Here is a 24,725-nt window from a genome sequence, read left to right as displayed (position 1 = left end):
AAAAAAAAAAATGACAAAGGATGAACTGAAGCTCTGCCATCACGTAATGTCGCATACTGCTGTTTCTGATGTCATTTGGAAAAAAAAAAAAAAAAAAAAAAAAAAAATGAAATGAAATGCTTCAACTCCAGAAAACCATCTGAGGCGGAAAAAAATTCAAATGAATCCTGTAAATATATGCACATTTCAACCTGCCTCTTAGATTTGAGCCACTAAACTTGAGTGAGGCTGGTTGATGCTCAAATTACTGCATTTATTTATTTTTTTAAACTTATAAGCCTCATTCACCTCTGCTATAAATCACCACTTAAGAGATCTGTCATAAATAAAAAGATTTCCTCTCTGATTTTCCTCCCTTCACTGAGAATGAGTTATGTGTCCTGTTTTTATGCATTCCCTTAAAACACTGTTGACATTTTATAATTTCCTGAATCTATCTATCCTGAAGCAACTCTATGTTGCTTCAGGATCTGAATATTAACTATTGTTTGATCGGTTCAAAAAGATATCAGTCAGAGCCATTAAATACGTTTTTTAGGCGTTTTTTTTTTTTTGCCCATTGATGTCTTCTGTCTTTTCCTGGGTATTTGTGGGTTTCCTGTGCATGAGATGGGCTTTTCAAAGGCCCACTACATCTGCTTTGGTTTGTTTCAAGCCCATCTGGTGCAAATTTCCAGTGCCAAAGGGGTAGTTGAAGCATAAGTTGAATATTGATTGAATATTGTCTGATATATTTGCTTCCTTAACATAGCTGACTCCACACGCACGCCACAACATTAAGTGAGCGAGCAGCCCACAACAAGGTGGCTTGTTGTGTGCCCATACACATTTGCATTCATGTAGTACTGACCTCTGTAGAGATGCATGGCAACATGTATGCAGAGGCTGAAAAATGAAGCCAACACAGAAGTGCTAAAAACTGCAGTTCCTCTAACAACCACTTGTCAGTTCCCATTTAAAGATGATGACTGACTGATAACCCCGCCCTGTCCTCCAAATATGGTCACAAACCGACACATGCCACGCAGCCAAAACGTTAACAAGTCTACAAAGCGGGGAATAATGTCACCAGTGGTTACGTCTATCTTTTACATCTACACACATCTTTTCTATGTGCACAGCAGGTCTTCAGACGAATCACGTCCATTCTTCTATTTAAAATGAGTAGCAATTTTCTACTATTGAGAGAAAGATGATAGAAAAGTGCCTCACAGTGCCTGCACTGGTTTTGTAAGATGTTAAATTAGATATAGTTTGCTGTTGGGGTTATTTCTGGGAAGATGGAGCAGGGTCTGTTTTCCTATTGGGTGTCAGTGGAAAAGGAACAATATCTGCATCGAATTCTATTAAAGCCTAATCTTGATTCCAGTTGTCTCCCAAACACCTGCATAATAGCTGGGATGTAAATTAAGGGCTAAGAAAAGCTAATGTTACCTTTAGGTACTAACACAAAGTAATGTGGTGCAGATGAAGAATATATCTGAATGCACTGCAGGAGTAATGAAGTCTTCACATTTTACTATTTGGTGTTGCTTGGCCCTCTTCGGCATACTTTTTCATCTGCTCTTGACGGGATGCATCCATTTGTAGGGCAATTTTAAAACTCCCAGATGCTGCAGTTACCATTAAGGAAGAAATCTACCAAAGTATTCCTGTCAAAAAGTCCTTTTTTTCCAGTGACATATTGCACCATAAAGCATATCATCAGTGCTTCTCTTCTTCCATACTCGACAGTTTGAGCTCAGTCAGAGCCATAAACCTAGTTTGTTATACATGAACCTCATCAAAGTAACAAAGGACTACCAAACAGCTGTTGAAACCTGACTGTTTTTTCCCTGAAATGGTACCATTACTTAAAAGTATAAAGTAGACTAAACAGTGTCTTTAGGAGTTCTGTAGGTGTATTAATATGAATGGAGATATTATGTAGTTTAAATGCTTTATGTATCATAATATTCAGTGGTGTGCTGTTAATAACTGCAGTCACATCTGGTGCCGCAGCTTTATTACTAGTAACACAGCACTCTCCTCTGTGAATAACTGCCATTCCTACCGCTTCACAGCTACTTTTGTCATCTGTTGCATTAACACTGTCTTCGTTTTCATGAGCTTGTTTAATGTTTGATGCTTTTTTATAAAAGGCTTAATGGTTCAATTACATATTTACAGTTACAGCTACATATATTTTATTTTTAGACTCAATGGCTTTGCACGAATAACAGTTCAAAATTATTCTCATTGATGCTTGCTCAGGTTCTCGGTGCAGCCCCTCAGTTTATCCATTGTTTAGAACGAACCTTTTTAGCTGCTTTCCCTTTAGCTGAACTTTCTTCTGATTGGCTCCCCAATGTAAACAGATGATCTAATGGTATGTGTGTGGTGCCTTTGATGATCCCACCTCGAGCTCTCTGAGACGACCAAATCTATTCTAATTTACATCATACAGATTCAAAAGTTAAAAGCTAAAAACTGAATTTTTAGAGCAGCCTGATGCCCGAGCTTTTGGGCTTTAGAAACTACTTAAACACTGGCTGACCTCATTACTAAACGTTTCCCATGTGTAGCATAATCATCCAGCCTTCTCATAGTATTTTGTGTGTGTGTGCTTGCTGCCTGTATGTTGAGTGTTTTTTACAAGACAAGAACACGGGCAATTCAATTCATTTTTTATGTATATCATACCAAATCACAAAAACAGTTGCCTCAAAGCCCTTTATATTGTAAGGTAAAAACTCTACAATATTACCAAGAAAACAGAGAATATCCTAACAATCATATAACCCTGTATGGGCAAGCACTATGGCAACAGTGAGAAAGAAAAACTCCCTTTTAACAGCAAGAAATCCCCAGCAAAACCACACTCAGGAACAGGCAGCCATCTGCCTCAACAAGCTGGGGTGAGTGGATGAAGACAGGACAAAGACAGGCTCTGGGTGATACAGTACTATAAATAAAAGGGGGTTGTTTCAAATCAGTTCAATTCAGTTTTAGATAATAGTGCCAGATCACAGCAACAGTCACCTCATCCTACAATAATACAGAGCAAACCCAGCAGTCAAACAACCACCTTTGAGCAAACACTTGGCGACAGTGGGAAGGAAAAAAGGTCGATGCTAGTATACTGGAGAAGAGAGTCAACCCATTAGTTGAAATTCAGATTCTGGGGAAACAATGCTGTTGTCGTCCTGACTGTGGATCTTTGGCTGGACTGTTCCTTACAGGCAGGAGTAAAGTCATTTGAAAAGGACTCAGAGTAGAGCTGCTACTCCTCCACATGGATAGGAGCCAGCTGGTTCAGGCATGATGCCAACTGGGCACCTCTGGGTGAGGTGTTCTGGGCATGTCCTACTGGGAAGATGCCTGGGATGGACCCCAGATAAGCTGTTTGATGTGAAAGGGAGGCTTAGCCTGCTGCGTCTGTGACCTAGTACCAGATAAGTTGCTAAAGATGGATGGATGGATATTTAAGGATCAAAATCATTTGCCATATCAAATTAAAAATAAGTTCATAAGGTTTTAAAAGAAGGTTTTCTGAGAAAAAAGAGGGAATTTCCAATTTTTATATGTTCAAATACCTGAAATTCACTAAAGAATTGAAATATTCTACTACCATATCCGGTCTAAAATAAAAAATAATATAATATCTTAAGCCCTGGGCCAAGCATTTCAGCACCAATTAGAAGTAAAGTAACAATCATCCGCTCGGGAAATATTTTCCAGATGCTGCAACCGCTTTCTTAAATTTTACTTTTATACCCAGACTGTCACTGTCTCAATTTGTGCAAGGTCATTTCAAATGAAAAGTCGCAACATCAAATAACCCAAACATTTTTGTCAACCATAAATAGCTGCAGCAAAAAGAAGAAAAAAAACAAAAAAAAATTAGTCTGCCAGGAGTCAAAATGATTCAAGAAGCAGTTTGAAAATATCACATCTCTGTCACCCAAGAGTCAGTAATGAGGAAGATGATATTGCCCAGACCAGAGCGCTCAAAAAGGTGTTGCTAGTTACATAGGAGGTCAGCTTCATGATTTCTCTTTCCTCTGTGTCACTTTCTGCCATTGACCAAAACCAACTGCCAGTGTCAAGCTATGTTCCTGCCAATTACCGCTCCAGTTTAAGAGAGTATTGTTTGACATAATGAAAGGGATGCTAGCCAGGTGGTAATTGTTGATCTCCAAATTACTGTCTGGATGCCCAAAAATGGGAGAGCAGGACAAATTGTGCTTTTTATTGTTGTCTTTGTCTCTCACAATCATGGCTGGTTTTGTATGACTCAGCGACATGTGGTTTGGGTGACATGAGAGAATCTTGATAATTAAACACATGGTCTATAAGACAGACCCTTTGAAGATTATAGGGATTCGCATAACAGCAGCCAAATGGTTTCCATCTTTGTAACATGTGGGTGAAATAAAACTCACTTTGAACTGTCGAATGAAAGACAAAGATGGCAAAAGCACTAAAGTGGAAAGAGAATGTGTGACAAATAACTCAGAAAAGTCTTCTTCTATTTCTGCAGGATGAACCAGGCTCCCACCAGTGGTTTTGAGGAGGATGTGGGCAGCAGGACAACTCATCACGTCATGTATCCAGAAAGTGCCATAGACCTGGACAATATTACTAGTCTGGTGCTGATCCCTTTCAAGACTCTGGATCTGCAGTGGATTATTAGTGCTCTGACCACTGGCACTATTAAACAGTAAGTGAACATTAAAGCTGCGCTCATCTATAATTCCACATTCAAAATGGATTAAATATTGATGCATAATGTGAAAGACTGTCAGTGAAGAACCCACAGAGAGTTGTAACATAATGTCATTCTTCTCACTAATCTTATATTATGGGCAGCAACTTGTTTAAATTCACCTGCTCTCATCTTTACTGTTTCCACCTGTAGGCGGTGGACAGGCTCCATCTGTTCACCACCAAATTGCTGCCAAATTTAACAGCAACATATTCACTATTTAGCAGCTAAAGAGTTCTTTTTTTTCCTGAGAAATCCTATGTTTTTCAGTGAACTCCAAATCAATGGAGAAATGGCGCTTTGAACCTTCTGCATGCCTAAAGCTGGGCATATATACGGCTATACGGCTCGAAGCTTTGATGCGACCTGAGTGCTCACACTGTGCGTCCAAATTTGCGTCTAAATATTATATAGCTAATATATAACACAAAATCTGTCTCTCTCTCCCTCTCTGTCTTTCACTCACACAGACACACACACACGTACCACCATCAACTTTGCTAAATTGCTAATGAAGAACATAGTTGAGCAGCAATGTCCATCCAGCTCTTTTCTCGGTTGTTGCAGTCGTGATAGTTTTGTGAGGCCACATCGAAAAGGTTTGCCAAAGTTCTACAAGTTGGGCCTCCACCGCTTGTGTCCAGATCACACGCTGCACTGCCATTCTGCTCTGTCATTTCCATTTCTGTGTTTGTGCATGCGCAGTGTGAGAGGTTGCGTTAAATCGACTCGTGGCACTGCTTCAGCAGTGCGATACCCTCACAGGAGGCGACCAGGATTTCAAACAGGTTTGATTTTCTCGTGGCCACACGATTGCTGATTGGGAGCTGGCGGCGAGGTGTTAATTGCTTCGCATTATCCCATGTATACTACACGATGCATGACACACGATTAAGGCGAAACTCGTGCTGATCCCCAAAATGGTTGCATAAGTGAAAAATCATCCCAAAATGGGCCAAAAATCGCACAGTGTATGCCCATCTTAAATGGGTAGTTTGTTGTTAACAAGGTCTAAAGTGACTGTTGCATTGCCCACAACTGACCTTGAACATGTCACTAGCCTATTGCAGATGAACTCAAAGATAATAAAAAAGGCCAGTTGATGCTTATCCAGAATTTAGAGCTGTAACAGTAGATGTCACAGGTTTTCCAGAATGGAATGTTTAGTCAGTATGAGCTCATTAGAAGGTTTTGTTATTTTAGCTTTAAAGAAATGTATTAAACAGAAATGTATTAAATTGTGGAATCATTTAACATATCATATTTTTATGTATAACTATATTGACACTTAAAATTGATCAATAAAAATAACTTAAGTCAGAATTTTTAGGTCCAAAAATAGATTTAGCCAGACCTGCAGCAGCCAGTTTTTATGCAGGAAAAATATTTTGTTCTTTTGAACTGTATTAATTCTAGACCGACCATAATGTATTTATAAGAAGTTAATTACAGTAAAGCATAAACACAAATCACAGGTAATTTTTTTATATATAATTAGCACAAAAGTGTGTCAAAAATCCGGAGCCAAAATGATAATCTTTCTCTGGCCGATCACTTTTGGAATCTCGCTTTTTAGTCTATTAAAAAGTAACAACACTCAAAAAAGAACCTCTGGGAAAAAACTGAGTTTGCTGCAAAACTGATTGTTGACAAAAAGAGCAGGGTCATTAGTCAAAGAATCAAAAGTGTCCCCAGAATGTTTCCCATAAGCACATGCTCCAACAGTGAAAAGAGACTCTTCTGGGCCCTCACTTATATACAGGGTGGGCCATTTATATGGATACACCGTAATAACATGGGAATGGTTGGTGATATTAAAGTCCTGTTTGCGGCACATTAGTATATGTGAGGGGGCAAACTCCTCAAGATGGGTGGTGACCATGGTGGCCATTTAGAAGTCGGCCATCTTGGATACAACTTTTGTTTTTTTTAATAGGAAGAGGGCCATGTGACACCATCCATCCATTCGCTTCCGCTTATCCTTTTCAGGGTCGCGGGGGGCGCTGGAGCCTATCCCAGCTGTCATAGGGCGAGAGGCGGGGTACACCCTGGACAGGTCGGCAGTCTCTCGCAGGGCCAACACACAGGGACAGACAACCTTTCGCACTCACATTCACTCGAACATTCACACCTAGTGGCAATTTGGATTGACCAATAAACCTATCCCCACAAGCTGCATGTCTTTGGACGGTGGGAGGAAGCCGGAGTACCCGGAGGGAATCCACGCAAACATGGGGAGAACATGCAAACTCCACACAGAAAGATGTGATGGTAGAATTGAACTCAGGACCTTCTTGCTGTGCGGCAACAGTGCTAACCACCGTGCCACCGTGCTGCCATGTGACACATCAAACTTATTGGTAATGTCACAAGAAAAACAATGGTGTGCTTGGTTTCAACGTAACTTTATTCTTTCATGAGTTATTTACAAGTTTCTGAACACTTATAAAATGTGTTCAATGTGCTCCCCATTGTGTTGGATTGTCAATGCAACCCTCTTCTCCCTCTCTTCACACACTGATAGCAACACCGCAGGAGAAATGCCAGCACAGGCATCCAGTATCCGTAGTTTCAGGTGCTGCACATCTCGTATCTTCACACTATAGACAATTGGCTTCAGATGACCCCAAAGATAAAAGTCTAAGGGGGTCAGATCGGGAGACCTTGGGGGCCATTCAACTGGCCCACAACAACCAATCCACTTTCCAGGAAACTGTTCATCTCGGAATGCTCGGACCTGGCACCCATAATGTGGTGGTGCACCATCTTGCTGGAAAAACTCAGGGAACGTGCCAGCTTCAGTGCATAAAGAGGGAAACACATCATCATGTAGCAATTTCAAATATCCAGTGGCCTTGAGGTTTCCATTGATGAAGAATGGACCCACTATCATTGTACCCCATATACCACACCAAACCATTACTTTTGTTGGTCCAACAGTCTTGGAGGGATCCATCCAATGTGGGTTAGTGTCAGACCTATAGCGGTGGTTTTGTTTGTTAACTTCACCATTCACATAAAAGTTTGCCTCATCACTGAACAAAATCTTCTGCGTGAACTGAGGGTCCTGTTCCAATTTTTGTTTTGCCCATTCTGCAAATTCTGTGCGCCGATCTGGGTCATCCTCGTTAAGATGCTGCAGTAGCTGGAGTTTATCCGCCGAAGGGATATTCGACTAATGCCACTCTCCAGTGACATGCGGCGAGTGCTACGCTGTGAGCTCTTGCTGAATGAAGCTAGGACAGCCACTGATGTTTCTTGATTAGTGACAGTTTTCTTGCATCAACATTTTGGCAAATCCAACACTGAACCAGTTTCAGGAAACTTAGCAAGCAATTTGCTAACTGTAGCATGGGAGATGGGTGGTCTCGTAGGGTGTCTTGCATTGAAATCTGCTGCAATGGCCCGGTTACTGCGTTCACCAGATATCAAAACAATTTCGATCCGCGCCTCACGTGTTAACCTCTTCGACATGTCAATGGCTGTGAACAAAGAGAAACTTGTAAATAACTCTTAAAAGAATAAAGTTATGTTGAAACCAAGCACACCATTGTTTTTCTTGTGACATTACCAATAAGTTTGATGTGTCACATGGCCCTCTTCCTATTGAAAAAACAAAAGTTGTATCCAAGATGGCCGACTTCTAAATGGCCACCATGGTCACCACCCATCTTGAGGAGTTTGCCCCCTCACATATACTAATGTGCCACAAACAGGACTTTAATATCACCAACCATTCCCATGTTATTACGGTGTATCCATATAAATGGCCCACCCTGTAGAGCAAAGAGCCACCGACTCTTGTCTTAGTTATTTAAAGTAAAAATCATGTCATGTATCACAAGCATACACAATATACAAGGATTGATATGCTGGCTACACCATGAATCGTCACTCATATGGCAAACATATCAGGCACAGCTTGACCTTTCCAGCATGCCTGCTACACAACACATCCCATCTACTCCCACTGTGTTCTGCCTGCTGACTGTATGACAGCATACTGTGGCAGTGCCAGCATGTAAGCATAGCCATGAGGTCAAATGGAGTTTAATTCTCAATAGTTACACAGAGTTCAGTTAGTCTATTTTTATTGTGTAACTAGACAATAAAAATGTTTTTCCACACAGGTTTCATGTAGCATAGATCATCCGAGAAGCTTCTTCAGTTCTAAGGTCAAATGGTGGGGACCTTAGAACTGAAGAAGCTTCTCGGATGAGAGGTGAAACGTCTTCAAGCAACTTAAAGAAGTCCAGACGCTTTTCTTTGCAATCTCCTTTGACTACGATGACCTGGATGACTGAGAACCTTCACAGACATTCTCTTTTATTCCGAGTTGGATGTGATTTGCTTCATTTATCATCTCATTTGTCACTGGAATCAGCTCAAACATTTTCACTAGCATGGAAATGTAAAAGCCCCAAATGCATAATCAGGCATACTTCATGTGCAGCATTCCCAGATTCATTTACATCCTTCAAATACCAGATTGTCACAGCAATCAGACTTGCTCAATATTGCTGTTTGTCACATAGCCATAACAAGGATAATCACTCACTTTGAAATTTTCCAGTAAATTTCACCTTCAGTTGTTTCACCCCCAGTGAACCATAATCATTAGCTTGATTACTGGACATCCAGGGAAAAAAATGAAGTCACCGCCAATTAATGCCACTGCCAATAACTCAATCACGCCAGCATGTTAGATGGTGCATGTAGCCAAACAAATATTGCCCATAAATATGCAGTTGTCTTCCAACTCTGCCAAAGCAATCATTCTGCATCATTAAATTTCACTTTGCTGAGAGTAATGTCAGCATTAACCCAACAGCCAGTAGATCTTAAGTGGGAGATATGAGTTATTATCAGTTATTGTTTTACATTTTCTAAGCTTGTTAAATTAAATGGGGCTTTGAAAGGACAGAACTAGTTAAATGGACATATGGCTTTCTGTTTCTGGATAGGAACAAACCTTGCTGTGCACGCACAAAAAATAAAATCTGACAAATCTGCATAACAGCCTGTAGTTAAATAAAAGAACCAGAAGGGCCTGAAAACAAGTTGTCATGTGCAGTACTGTGAAAAACTAAGGACACTTCTATAGCTTGTAGAACCATCTTTGATGCAGGAATTTTCTGTATGACTGTCGGTCACTCACGTCATTGCTTTGACCCACTCTTATTTACAAGGTTGCTTTAGTTCATTGAGATTCGCAGGTATTGTTTATGCAAACTAGGGCTGGGTATCGTCACTGATTTCTAGAATCGTTTCGATTCCGATTCACAAGGTCCCGAATCAATTCGATCTACGATTCGATTCAAGTCGATTTGAATCGGGGAAATTTTGCCTCAGACAGTCAGAAATATTATAATTCAGATCATGCATCAGTACATGTCCATATTTTTATATCTATAAAAATAAAGCTGACACTTGCGAGACTTTATCAAAGGTGTAAGCATCACAGCAGATGCCTGTATCAAAGTAACTGAGGATAAAACACAAAAAAACACGAAGGTGATTTTCCTGGCCTGGGATTCAAAAAAATAATAATTCTGTAGTAGATCAATAACGAAAGAAAACCATTAATCAACATCTGAACATTACCTGATGCTGCTGAAGTGAAGCAGAGCAAAGTTACAGAGGTTTTATTAGAGACACAGCTGAGCATTTTGCAATTTTGCATAATTTTAAAAGGTTTAAATTTGTTCAGTATTGAACAGCAGAAATGAGGCTTTCTTTTCGGAAGTAAGTAAAAGGAAAAAACAGCGGCCGACAGAATTGTGCGCAAACGAATAATGAATAAAACATATTTTTAGACGGGAAACTGTTCTTGAAGTATACTGAGAGAGAGAGAGAGAGAGAGAGCTGTGCATGAAGTGTGATTTTATCATGGTGGAGGCAAAACAGCAAAACTAAGAAGGAATTCATGACGATGTTTATCAAATGTGAAGCGTAGTTTGCTGCTGGTTCAGTGAATTTTGGTTGGAGAGAGATAAAACCTGCAGCTCAAAATCTCAGAAAAAAAATACGTAAACACAAAGCATGGACCAGATCAGTGAGCACCCCTACTGTGTCCATGTTGTCGGGTGAGAAAGGCGTCGGCGGGTCCGCACTTTGTGTTTATGTCTTTGTGCAGAATCCGTGCACCAGCTCTCATTTACTGTTTTAGCTGTTTGGTGGTTGTTGAAATTTTGTGAGGTTTAGCCTGAGATTCCGGCTTTTTGAGTAAAATAAATTATATTAAAGAATCAATTCAGGATTTTAATGAATCAATATCACGTTATCCAAGCTAGAATCGATTTTAATTGATAAATCGATAATCAAAACCCACCCCTAATGCAAACCTCTGTTAAAGGGCCAATACAGCATTTCGATTGGGCTGAGGTCTGGACTCTGACTGGGCCTCACCAGGTCTTTTCTGTTCTTTTTCAGCTATTCTATTTTAGATTTGATGTTTCTGCTTGGGATCACTGTCCTGTTGCATCACCCAGTTTTAGCCAAGCTTTAGCTGTCAGACAGTTTCACCTCAGAATACTTCGGTATACAGTGGCATTCATGGTCAACTCAATGACTGCAAGGTGCCCAGGTCCTGTGGCTGCAAAACACGTGTTTGTGCTGATATCCAGCTTTAGTTTTTTGCCAAATATCATGCTGTGCGTGATAGCTAGACATCGCCACGTTGATCTCGTTAGTGGAAAGGACATTGTTTAAAGAGGGCTTTTTTTAAGGTTTCTTTAGATGCAACTCTATAAAGCTGTTGTGCCACTTTGTGGATCGATTACTAGTGGAAGACCTAGCATTACCAAGAGAAAGCTAACCACAAAAGATTAAGCAAATTGGAGGCATTTTGTGTCTGCAAAAGAGAGCTCTAATTAGATTGCAGTGCAAATAATTGCATACATTGTAATTTATTTTTATTATTTTTTTAAATTATTTGATTTATTAAAATCAGTTTGGTAATATATATATATTCCTGGAAGGATTTTCTAAATTTTATTTCTACAGAAGAAAGTTGAAAGTGGGGAGTATAGTTTATTCAACAACATTGTTATAAGACCATGAACCAATGAATCTGTATTATATTGAAGCTGTAAAACATTTAAATTGGTATATGCTGAGTTTTAAGTATAACTAATAATCTGATATGCATAGAAATCTGTTGGGTCCATGAAAAACTGTTTTTTAAGGCTTGAAAAGTCGATTCCCACCTTCATAGTGGTCGCAGCAGATGGCTGGCCGTCCCTGAGCATGAGGTCTCTTCCTGTTAAAAGGGAGTTTTTCCTTCCCAATGTCACCAAGTGCTTGTTCAAAGGAAGCTGTTTGATTGCTGGGGTTTTCTCAGTATTGTTCTAGGGTCTGTCATTTTGCACTAGATGAATTAAATTGAATTAAATTGAATTTGCTTTGTGTATGTGAATCTTAAATAGGATCTGTGAGACTCTCCTTTCTCTCACAATAGAGTCCTGTCTTTCACTTTAGTGACTATATTGTTGTAGGACAGCCATGTCTCCTAATGCACGTTTATGGAGGCTGCAGGTCTGTCCGCAACTAAAATATTTAGGAATTTTCAGACAAATATCAAATGGATGCATATTTATTTCCCACAGGCTCCTCTTGACTGGGTCTTTGCCCCCACTGTGCCCACTTGAATTCCTGGAAACACTTTTCTCTGTACCATCTTCTTTCTTTAAATGAGACACACTTAGGGTTTTTCTGACAGCGAGGATGGGTGACTAAACATGTAAGCACAATTACTTTGCAAAGGCCAAGAGTTTGTGTTATCCTATTCGAAAAGAATGTATGTTATTCCTATTTTTTTTTTACCATTTAATAAGTTTAACAAATTTATACTATGTTCAAGTAGAAGAAACCTCTATTAACAATTAAGTGTAAACATTTTTTCTTTCTTCACTTTGCTGCATTTTCTTTTGGTTCTTTATGAAGAATAAATCTGAGGGTTTCCAAAAAAAGCTCTCCTGAAAAATACCCTACATGCTGCCTCTGAGGCCACAACCTTGATTAACCTTTTTTCTAATTAAACATCTTTATCTTTATTGTAGTTTGCCATGTATTTAGTTTTCATTTGAGCCTAGTAGTTTATCATGCAGTGTGTGAACATATGCACAGGCAGAGTGTGGAATTCCCATGGAGTGTAAATTAAGTTTATTAGCTTCTTTATTTAGGAAAGTAGAGAGTCCCATTTTTTGCATGTGTCTCTGTTTCCATTTGTGATGCGCTACAATCCACACAGCCTAAATGCAGCCACCTCACAGCACTGCACACACACCTCTATTTAAAAATCATGTGTTGTCACTAACAGCTCTGATGTGGGGAACGATGCAAAAAAAGAGCCTGACGGTGAGCATTAGTCACTGTAATGACTGCAAACTCTGTTCATGAGGTTTTAATTACTTTGCCTGATACAGGTGAGGAGGGACACTGGGCATTCATTTTTATACATCATCAGTGGCATTTCATTACAAACATGTAACCTGCCAGATGGTGTTCAGCAGAACATTTCAGGGGATGCTTTAGAGCTGGGGTATCAAACTCATTTTACATTATGGGCCCCATACAGCCCACTTTGCACCGGCTAAAGTCCCTTTTCTGTCAGTATAGAGAAGTTTATTTGTACATTTAATCCTGAAGATTAATATTTTCTTAATATAAGGAAAATACATGCAAAAGTATGTTTCTGTAATACATGATTTGGGCTTAAATTATTAGAAGTGAATGTGTAAAATTACAGAAGCAGTTCTGGTAACTCCAGACTGTCCTGTAAGTATAAAACTGAAAGTTTATATTTTTTAACAAATTTTGTTTCAACGATTGTAAAAACTCTGTTTATCTATTATTTACTCACTTTGTTATAGTAGGACTGCTATGGTCATGAGAGAAGTCTTTATTAGTAAGAAGAGATTTAAAATTTATGAAAATAAAGTTAGAAATCCAAAATTTATGCCATCCTTCACATTCTCCAAAGCACTCCGGCTAGCTGGGTTGGAGTCTTTGTTGGGCCAATTCTGGCCCCAGGGCCTTATGTTTGACAACCCTGCTTTAGACAATTCAATGGTCTAAACTCCTGTAATTTTTCTTGTCTTACAGCACATATTTACCTGTGATGTCCAGGATAAAGGCAAATAAAGATAAGGTGAGTTATGGCTTTATTACAGCATCAGTAGGCGCCGTTGTTTCAAGAGGAAAATGGGTAAATGACTTTTAAAGAGGCTTCACTGTTGGAGATTCACTTAAAAACAAACCGCTCACCTGGATAGTGTTTTAATAGAAACAGCTGCACTGAAGCCAACTGAGTTATTCTTATGCATCAGTGTGATATAAAAGGAAAAACAGAAGAGCAATTCTCCCTCAGCCAAGTGAGAATCTCAATGACGACGTGATCAGACTGCCAGTAAGAACATGCTTGAAGGCCAGATGAGTCATCCTTCACCAAGTTCTCAACAAGTAGATGAGTGCATGGGTGAACATGTAAGAGTAACGCATTAAGAAAATTTCCACGCATTAAACAACATAGTTCCAAAACCAATAATTTATTTGGAACATACAACAGCACAGGAGAGCCTGTGGAGTGGTTATGAACCCTCCCGCTAATGGAGCAAGGCTTGCGAGCTTGTCGAGAGCTGCACTCTGATAGTTTCCACTTCAAGCATACCACATCAATTTGGCCGTCTATTAAAGACGCAGAATTTTTCATGTTCACATGTTCAACCCTTACACCAGCTTCCCAGCATTCACCTCTAGGCTCCTGGGGAATTTTTACTCATCTCTCCCAAATTTGTATCTGTATCATATTTGCAGGGGCTGATGAGCTCTGAGACTTGATGCCAAACTCATAACTGTATTCAGCTGTTGTAATGAATAAGTCATTCCAGATGTGAAATGTCTGCCCGAAATATAATGAATGTAGGCTACAGCAGCGGCCCTTATTTCCCTTCACGCCGGTGATCAGTCATCAGTCACTCTGTAGCGTGTTGAGGTTTGCGTTGTAATTTCAGTCCCTCTTGCAATGCAAGTGTTACTTTCAGCTCTTGTTTGTGACCTCCTTGTTCAAAGGAGAGTGATTTTGTCATTTTTTAACTCCTTTATATATATTTTTAACCATTTGTGAGACAACATGTTGAATTTCTTGGCATTAGCAACAGTAATGCCAAGTGTATCACATTTGATACATGAGTTTTTGAGGCCTCTGCGTCATCATTGTGATTGTTTTTAACCATAACTTTAATTCCCTTATATGTTTTTGTTGATTTAAGATAAACTAACTGTGAGCAGTAAATTGCACAGAAATGCCAGATGTAGCAAAAATTCTACAAACTAAAACTTATAGATGCAAATTTATTTGAATTTTCTGGCAGTTGTTTCATGGTTCAGGCTTTAAAGGTTTTAGGAAATGATCAGGGCGATTAGAATGCATAAATATTTTATAATAAAAGTATTGACATTGAAATGTTTGTGCCATATTTTAGTATAACTTGAACTGCGTATAAAGTAAAGGTGCAATCAGTTATGTTTTTTGTTCACTTCACAAAATTAGACTGCCGTTGTGAGAACCCCAGCAGGGTTAGAGTCACTGCAAATCCATGCAAAGTTTTGAGTGAGTACTTGAATTTTTATGAAATGCACTGAATCATTTCTATCCTGATGTGAACGTGTCACAGACCCTGGGTTTTTGGCATTTACTGTTTGATTTCCTATATTTAGTGTTCTGAGTCTTTGGGTTTCATTTTCTATTTAACAATATTTTCCTTGTAGCCTCAGTTTTATATTTATGTTTTCTTACCTTTAGTTTTCTGATCTAGTCTTCTTTGATCATAGTTATGTTGTATAGATCACTTCCTTAGGTTTCAGGTTTTCTGCCTCTCTGGTGTTTCCCCGTAATTTGTTGTCAAATCTCCATCCCTGTGCCAGATGTTTCTTATTATACCTCCTGTTTTGTTTGGTAGTCTTTTGCTCCTGGTGCCTTATATTTCCGTCCGTCTGTGCCTTATTCCGTCTGTCCAGCCAACTGCTCCCTTTTCACCTGATTAGGCCTTTGTGTTTTTAATAGCTTCAGTTGCCCTTTGTGTTTGTCGCAATGTCTGTTTATCTCACTGTTGTTTGTTTTTATGTGTTTGACTGTCATGTATTCTGTTTCTCTGAATTTTTGGACAGTTTTCCACCATTAAAGGTGAGCCTTTAGTTAAACCTGCCTGCCTGTAGAGTTTCTGCCTGCTTGTAAAGCTTTTGGGTCCAAAGTCCTTCAAACTATAACAGAATGGCTCCAATGATGACAGTGCACTCATCCACTGGTCAGAAAGGGTCATGGAGTGGTTTATTGTGTATGAAAATTATGTGAATCACATGCGGTGGTCTTCACTGCAATCATAGCAGAAGTTCAGTGCTTTGAGGTAATTGCACACTTCCCGATTGCATATTCTTTTTAAATAATCGTCACATTTAAAAGATTCAGCCCATCAAACAAATTACAATATTATTCAACTATAGCTTGTCAAAAAATCGAATGCAGTTTTTCACCCTCAGCTGTGAAAGGCTGATGGGTTATTGCCATTACATGACCGGCTGCCTTGGCATCAGAGTTTTTAAATGCAAAAACGAGCGAATGAGGTGAGGTAGGATTTTGAAATTGAAACCATAGGTGCATCTTCTTAAAATTTAGGACGAGTTTGAATCTCAGTGACATAAACTTAAAGGATAAGGTCAGAGGTCAAGTTTTCTGAAAATCTTGTGAATGCGATAACTCAACATTGAAGCGATGTAGGATTTTGAAATTGAAACCATAGGTGCATCTGTTGGAAGCTGATGGGTAGCACTTGCTACTCGCCAGTATTTTTTAATGATGATTTTATTTATTAGGGGGAAAAATATCCAAACCTACCTGGAAGATGTAATTTCACAAGGTAAATGTCACAAGTCAAAATCCAGGCTTCATTACTTCCAGATATGTTAAATCAAGAAATAATTTAAGTCTGATAAAGTAAACTAGGCTAAAAGATCTAAAAACTAACTATCACATGATATAAAGAAGCAGGTGAGAAACAAAGTCATGGAAAGAGTTAAAAGGTCATTTCTCATGGCTTAGGACTCCAGTGAACCACAAATGAGAAAACCTGGTGGAACGCTGGCGAACCTTAACAGGAGTGGCCAGCCTACGAAAATTACTCCAACATTACATTAATGACTAATCCAGATGTCCACAAAAGAACCCAGAAAAAACATCTAAAGAACTGAGATTTCCAAGGCGAGAATCACTTCTGAGCAAAAAAAACAACACAGGCTGTTTGCTGCTTCAAGACCTGGACAGCTTTCCAAATTGATGGATTCATGAATTCTGCTCTCCAGAAAAATCCTGACGGAGATTGTCCACCCTTCAGTTTGAGCTCTGAAGCTCATGGGCTTGATTATGCAGCAGGACAATGATCTGAAGAACACCAGCAAGTCATCTGCATGGCTCAAAAAACAAAAAACAAAATGAAGATTTAGGAGTGGCCTAGTCAAAGTCCAGACTTAAATCTGATTCAGATGATTAATTAAGACCTTATACAGGCCGCTCATGCACGAAAACTCTTTAGTATGACTGAATAAAGACTAATCTAAAAGGAAGAGTGCGACAAAAGACTGAAAAGACTCCTCGCAAACACTTCATTGTGGTTCTTGCTGCCAAGGGTGCCACAAGCATTTTTTAGTTTTAGGGGTCAAGTACTTTCACACCAGGCCATTAATAAATGAAAATCATCATTTAAAAAATGCTGTTTGGTTTTACTCTGTTATCTTTATCTAATACTAAAATTGTTTAATGATCTGAAATATTTAAAGTTGCAAATGTGCACAGCACTGTATTAGAGGATCAGTGGCACAAAAAAAATATTTTAATGCAGTCAAGACAATTTCTAACAACTACAGCCACACGAGTGTAGCGTCGACCGAGTGTAGCATCACGCTAACAGGTCATGCCAGTTCTTTAAAAATATCTTTATAAAATCAAATAGAAGACACAAGTCCTGTTTTCAACTTGAAGTCAGCGCTCTTTAATCACACAGATGATAGCAGGGTGTTTTTCAGTGGCTACTGACGTCAATTGATTCCATAATATTCAAGAGAAAAACATTTTGTGTGTTTTGTGATCAAGGTGAAGTGGAGAGTGTATCTTATTTTCTTTTACACTTTACAAAGCATGATGTGGTAAGAGGGTTTATTTTCCTAGAAAGGGCACACAAAGCACATTCTGGGCACATCTTGGCTTTATTTTGTTGTCTCTAAGTTTATACCATTATCCACTTTTCTGAAGTGTACCATAAAGAATTCGATTTGGGGCCCAGCACAATCTGCTCTAGACCGAATATCTAAAAAGCAGTCTGCACTGGTGACTTACATTTCTTCATTTCCTGATTTTGATAAATGACAAAGGAGTAGAAATTCTTCTCACTCTTTTTCAGGTGTTGATTTACAGTCCAACATTTTTCAAATATGTCTACGAATCGTGGCTTGACAGTCATGGACGATATCCTTCGACCGGTTTCCTCAGTTTGCTGCTCGCTGTCCACATATGTGATGAGGTAAGGAGAACTACTCTAATAGGTAACATATGTGACTGCTCAGTCATTCCTGCCAACACCTCCATTTTTCATAAGTTTCTACCATATTTCCCTGCCAATTCCTTATTTATTGTTTTTCCTTGGATAGTCCTCTAATTTGTGTGACCCTCAAACTTCATTATGAATAATTGTCATCCTGGTATCCATATTTTTGTGTGTTTATCTGATGTGTTCTAAGATGTCAGATTGTTTTAGAAATACAGTCCAAACACTGCAGATAATTTCAGCCTGCAGTGATGTCATACTCAATTACATCAAGGTAAAATGATAGAGTTGTGACCTGGCAAAGATTGAGGAACAGACACAGATAAAATATCCGCACATATCAAGAAATTGAGTATTTAATAAACCTAAAGTGAGCTATTTCAGACCTTCTTTGTTTTCATTTTGATCATTATGGCTTACAGGTAATGGAAATCAAAAATAAAATATTATTAGAATATATTATTTTGAGTTTAAGTAAATTAGTATTCAAGTATTAGAAACATCATGGATCTCCTGGTTTAGTTCAATACACACAATCACAATCGTGGGGAAGACTGCTGACTTGACAGCTGTCCAGATGACTATCATCAACACCCCACAGAAAGAGTGCAAACCACAGAAGGTCATTGCTGAAAAGCCTGGCTGTTTTCAAAGTGCTATATCAGGGCACATCAATGGAAAGTTGGAGATTTATGTTCAGTAGTCCAGTGTCCTCTTTTCAGTGGAGGACACTGGACTTAAGATGAGGACAGTCAGCATTTCATTTGAAAGTCTGTCTGTCTCAAAGTCTGGAGTAAGAATGGAGAGGCACAGAATCTGAAAAGAATCCAAGCTTTATGGAGATGCCAATTTAATTTTCCAGCTGGACTTAGCACCTCCTCACACAGCCAGTACTGCTACAAAACGGTTTACTGTCAAGGTTGTTTTAGTGTGCTTGACTGATGAGCCAGCTTGCCTAACTTGAACCCCATAGAAAATTTATGACATATTGACAAGAGAAAGATGAGAAACTCCAGACCAAAAAAAAAAAGACCAATGGAAGAGCACTATAAAAGCAACCTGGGCTAATTCCTAACCAGTGCCACAAGCTGAGTGCCTCCATGCCAATGTGCTTTGATGTAGTAATTAAGAACTAAGTATACCCATAGAGAGTGTAGAAGAGAAACAGCTACCATAGACCAATTTAAAGCCTCGAGATAAACGTTTCTACCATCACTGGTAATCTGGCATATTTCCAGTGTGCCAACGCACTTTTGGGCCGATCGACTGGTCTGAAGAGCCACCGCACACTGGCCGTACAATCACTGATAGCATCCCATTCGTTCCTTTCCATTACTGACACTGGATTGCACATTCAAATCTCTTAATGCGAGATTTGAATGTGCCCTCATAGAAAACGTTCAGTGTGGAAGAACAAAACAATAAAAAGAATGAAGTTTTTTTATTCCATATGACCCAAAATGAGTGACTGAGGACATAAACGCTGAAGTCTTTTTTTTAACCATTGCTATCACTATCTGGTAGCGTTCAGAAGTGCTTCTGCAAAGATGTTGACTAAACTTCCAATGTCAATATCGCCTTAATGAAATATTGTTCAAATTAAAGAAACACTTTCCTCCAGTTGCTGTAGTTGTTTCACTTGTAGAGACACATTTCTTGAAACATTTCACCCTTTTCTCATAACTCTAAAAACAAAACCCAATTCTCAAACTACATTCGCAAAATCGTTGACTCTTCTGGCAAAATCTAAAAACCCATCCAAACAGTTTTATCTGTGGTCAGAACCACACAATGGTCTGCTCATGCATACAGAGAGTAAAAATAAGAACAAAACTGAGCTTTCAGTACACCCTACATGAAACAATGAAAAGCACAGTGTTCAGGGGATGTATCCCAGGCCTTTAAATCTCATATTGATGTCTTAGAAGTCTACAAAAATATGAAGCAAAAACAAAAATGGACAATGGCTGAGATATGTCTCCCTTCTTTAAAAAAAAAAAAAGAGAAATTATAGGTTGTGTTTAAATTCAGTTGCTCACCTGAAATTACTTTTCTTGACCTGGCTCCACCTCTTCTCCTCAGATTGTTTCCATTGCTTGTTGAATTGATCAGGTTGTATTGGTTAAATGGCATCATTAGTGACAACAGCGAACTATTTTGTGTAGACAATGAGCTAGAACCAAATTTTCATCAAAATGAGCCATCATCTGATCTAGCCAAATTGAATTCAGTTTCTGTGTAACAGGCTGTGTGATGAGTGCATCCAGACCATCTACAAATTGCAACAATTTCTCTTTTTAAATAAAAAAAATAGGTAGTAGAAACAAAATTGTTTTCTAGTGTCACCAAAATCTCATCACATATCACTGGCCTCATGTGGTGATACTGCACAGTGTATTTCTGTAAAAAATCAATTTCAAAGTTTGCAAAATGCTTCCACAACTGGACTTGTGAAGCAAAGATCGCTCTGTTGATGATTAAAAAAAGGCATTTGGAGAACTTTGGAGATACTGCAAAGTATGTTATTATGCACTAAGAGTATCTGTGGTAGTTTCACTGTGATTAAACTTGTCTCTTACAGGTCAGTGTGTTTGGATTCGGTGCAGACCAGTATGGAAACTGGCACCACTACTGGGAGGAGAACCATTTGGCCGGAGCTTTCCGACACACAGGAGTCCACGATGGAGATTACGAATATAATGTCACCCTGCTGCTGGCAGACAAGCACAAAATCCGAATGTTTAAAGGCAGATGATACCGAGCCCATATGTGCAGCTGGATGACCACCAAATGAACCTCAGCAGCCTTTTAATGTTCGTTACCCACCAAAAGAAGAATTTTGTTTTCATTTTATTTCTTTATTTTACAGATTCCAAAGACATTTTCACTATTCTGCTCAGCCCAGTTTCCTGTCATTTACTGAAGTGGCTGTTTAACAAATGTCACTTCTATTGTCACACCAGGAGACGAGGACAGGCCATCCATAAGACAAAATCAGCACTGCCATGGGAGACTGAGCAGATAATAGTAGAAGGGAGACGAAGATGTATGTTAATAAGCATGTTATTATAAAAAGCTGAAGTTCTACTACATAGTATGTGTATAATCCATGTGTCGCTTTTCTATATACGGTAATGATGTCCAGCACTGTGGCCGCCAAAAGCTTTGTATGCTAATGATCAGACCAAGTGCCGTAATTACCGTTAATGTCATTCAATTGCCTCTGTTGCAAACTGTTTAAGTTTAAATTGATACCCAATAAATGTAAAAGCATTTAAAGCAAAACCCTACAGACCTAACATCAAAATGCATTTTCACAATATGGCATTGGTTTTTTACTTTGTAGTGATGGACATGCGAGAAATTCTGCTGTTTTTTGTCAGACCCACCAATTTTTTAATGTGCAACCTGCACTAAAAAGCTATTTATTAACTTGCTTTCCTGATTACAGCTGTAAAATAAAGTTTAATGACACTAAAGGGGTGCTTAAAATTGAACCCAAAATCTAGCCCCAAGAAATTATTTTACTACATTGGGACATTTACAGAAAACCCCCAGGACTACAGCCACATCTATGGGAAATACTTAAGTGTTCAGTCCAAATGTCAAACACTTTGTCATCCCTACATACTAAGTTTTGCAGTATAGTTTTAAAAATAACCATATTGTCAATGCTAGAGCAAAAATTAAGTCTCTATCAAAAAGAGTCTAAAAATGACTATGCACTTTGTTTTGCGTCTAATAAGCTTCAATAGTGCTATGTATTTCGAGCCAAATGTTAGCTGTCTAACCTGCTAAGCTATGATGGGGAACATGTTAAACATTCCTTGTGCTAATAATGCTAGCATTATCATAAAGAGCATTTTAGCATGCTAGTATTGAGCCCAAGTTCGCCTGTGTCTCACAGAGCTGCTGGTATATGCAGTGTTTTAATCTTCCCACACTTAATCTTATTTTCTCCTTATTTTGTTGAAGATTTGTGGGCTGTAGTGTTTTTTGTGACACAAGTGTGTATCTCCTAGCAAGTCAGAATTAGCACGGTGACACTAAAAAAAATTAATAAGCTAGTTCCTTAGTTGTCACTCTCTGTGCTCGCTGTGCACTGAGGGTACAAATAAGACTTAGCTTTTTAATCTTATTCTTCTTATTTTGTTGGATATTTCTTGACTGTGATGGTTGAGAAGTAGACACACAAATCTGAGCTAGCACGCTGGTACTCATGGGCTACATTACAGTATCCACTGCCTCTATCCTTGGCTTTTTCAGATATGTCTCAGTCACATAGAGAACAATAGAATGACAACCTCCTTGTGACTAGGAAAAATCAGTCATTGGTTGTACTGACTTTTTTCACATTGGCGACTTATTTCAAATAGTTGGGACCAACAACTGGTTGCCTAAAGGTTAAGTGTCTAACAGTCAACAACTTGTAATTCAACAGCTTGCCACCAAAATTATATTCTCATTATGTCTTTATATATAAGCAAAGTTGCTGAGCGCCAATGTCATCTTGCAGTTAAATGATCGTAATGCAGCAACTACATTATTTGTGGAGGGATTTCTGAATTTTAAATCCATGGTTCTGGTTGGCAGTAGCAGTTAATGTAAATTTCTGTTTAATATGAATTTCTGTGGATACAGACAGCAATGAATTTGTATTTTTCACCAGTTTAACACAGTTGATCACCATATTAACAAAAACTGACTGCATTTAAATGCTAACTTGACCCCATTCAATTGCAAACTGATAGCAGACTAACTCCATCTTATTGCTGTTGCATTGCCATCCTTGAAGTCAGCAAGGATGAGAGTAGTCCCAGACCCAGTCTTTGTTTTCAAAGCAACTTCTTCAAAGGACGCCAGTTCAGTCATTTTCATTTTCTCTAGTTGTAGTATCGAATTTTCTACCCACAGTTTAAGTGTTACATACCCAGTGTGTATTAGGAGAGATGACTGTAATGAAAAATCTCTTGAAATTTTCATGAATTATATGAATTATTTCCATCTCTTTGACAGAGGGCTGGCCTGAGCTACATATTCAGAGCACAGACATTACATTAGACAGGATGCAGCGTGTGCTTCAGCTGCTTTCACTAAAAATACCATAATGTGGCACCTTCCTGCGGCTTTATGTGGCGGTGTGGGCGTGTTAATATGTAAAATGTAACCGAGGTGAAACAGAAAATAATGCTTTATTGCTCTTATTTGTTCCCGTGATCACTTCTCTCTCTCTCTCTCTCACCACTAACCACTGTGGCTCTCTCTCTCGCTCTCTCTCTTGTTGAGCTGAGGTGAAGGGGGTCAGCTTTTGATGTTTCTCACAATTTCAGCACATTCTACATTTGAAATTGTAGAATACCAACACCAACTTAGTTTCTGTTCTAGACAGAAAGAAAGTTTGGTGCTTGGAATTTGTTTCTTTTATTAAATCTGCTGGGCCAAAAGGACTCTACTGGAGACCTGCAGCTACCTGTGGATTAAGAGTTGTGTTATAGCAAAGCAATCAATGAGATTGTGCCATTGGGTGTGATGGAAAAATGATAGAAAGGTTTTCAGTGTTTGCAGCGTAACACAAACAGCGGGTTCTTTGTCATCGATCATTAACACCTGACATACGAACCAGCCTATACAGGGGTGCCTTATCGTTGAAATCAGTGATGTAGTATACATTTTTTGATGTATTATGTGACACAGTTTGTAAATGAAAAGTATGTGTAAAGTGCCTTACAGTTAAAGTGTACTGTATTGTTGTGTAAATCTGACACTCATATGCTTGGTACACACAGTATAGCTGTCTCATTTATTGTCAGTAAGATGCCAACATGTTTTGCACTTTTTGATGAGGTGTCGCTCTGTTTTGTCCAGATTTTATTAGCTTGCTGATCACACTGAACTCTCACCTTCTTATTTTTACTCACAGACATCTGACCTGAAATGTTGTGCTTGTTCAGATGATGCAGGAGTTAGGCTTAGCTGCAGTAACAGGCTATGATTTGCTCTGTGTGCCTTGTAACAGATTAGAGACATTTGTATGGCCGGTGTCTTTTCTTCATTCTCGCACACACAGAGACAAACCACAATTTGGTTTTTCCTGTCACCATGAATTCATTCAGCTGCCACAGAAAACAACAGTGGTGTGAATGTGTCATACAGGGAGCAGGGAATACTGCCACCTAGTGGACAAAAACGTGGGTCAGCATTAACGTGTTTTGATTTGGTATTATATGATTCAGTATGAACTGGCACTTTTCAAACTGTAGTCATTGTTTATCGTTTAAATAAACTGTAAGTAGTGCAGTTGTTTCAGTCTTCACACACACACTAGCTGTGAAGATGGATGTATGTAAGACTAAGACACAAAATAAAGGCTCCAATGAAAAGAA

General features: G+C 38.9%; 1 protein-coding gene across 2 annotated transcripts in view; it reads left to right on the top strand.

The window, feature by feature from the left end:
- Positions 1–24,725, top strand: part of LOC102200994 (CMP-N-acetylneuraminate-beta-galactosamide-alpha-2,3-sialyltransferase 1-like) — a 93,248-nt gene extending 68,523 nt beyond the window's left edge. For both annotated transcript variants that reach the window (XM_005745259.1, XM_005745260.1), the window contains 4 exons: positions 4,523–4,702; positions 13,853–13,898; positions 18,199–18,318; positions 20,924–24,725. In XM_005745259.1, coding sequence (XP_005745316.1) covers positions 4,523–4,702; positions 13,853–13,898; positions 18,199–18,318; positions 20,924–21,097 — 520 coding nt within the window. In that variant the 3' untranslated portion in view covers positions 21,098–24,725. The remainder of the gene's footprint in view (positions 1–4,522; positions 4,703–13,852; positions 13,899–18,198; positions 18,319–20,923) is intronic.

This window comes from Pundamilia nyererei, unplaced genomic scaffold, assembly GCF_000239375.1.
Source record: "Pundamilia nyererei isolate P.nyererei 1_Seehausen unplaced genomic scaffold, PunNye1.0 scaffold00156, whole genome shotgun sequence".
Classification (NCBI taxonomy): domain Eukaryota; kingdom Metazoa; phylum Chordata; class Actinopteri; order Cichliformes; family Cichlidae; genus Pundamilia; species Pundamilia nyererei.
This window is presented reverse-complemented; position numbering and strand designations above follow the sequence as displayed.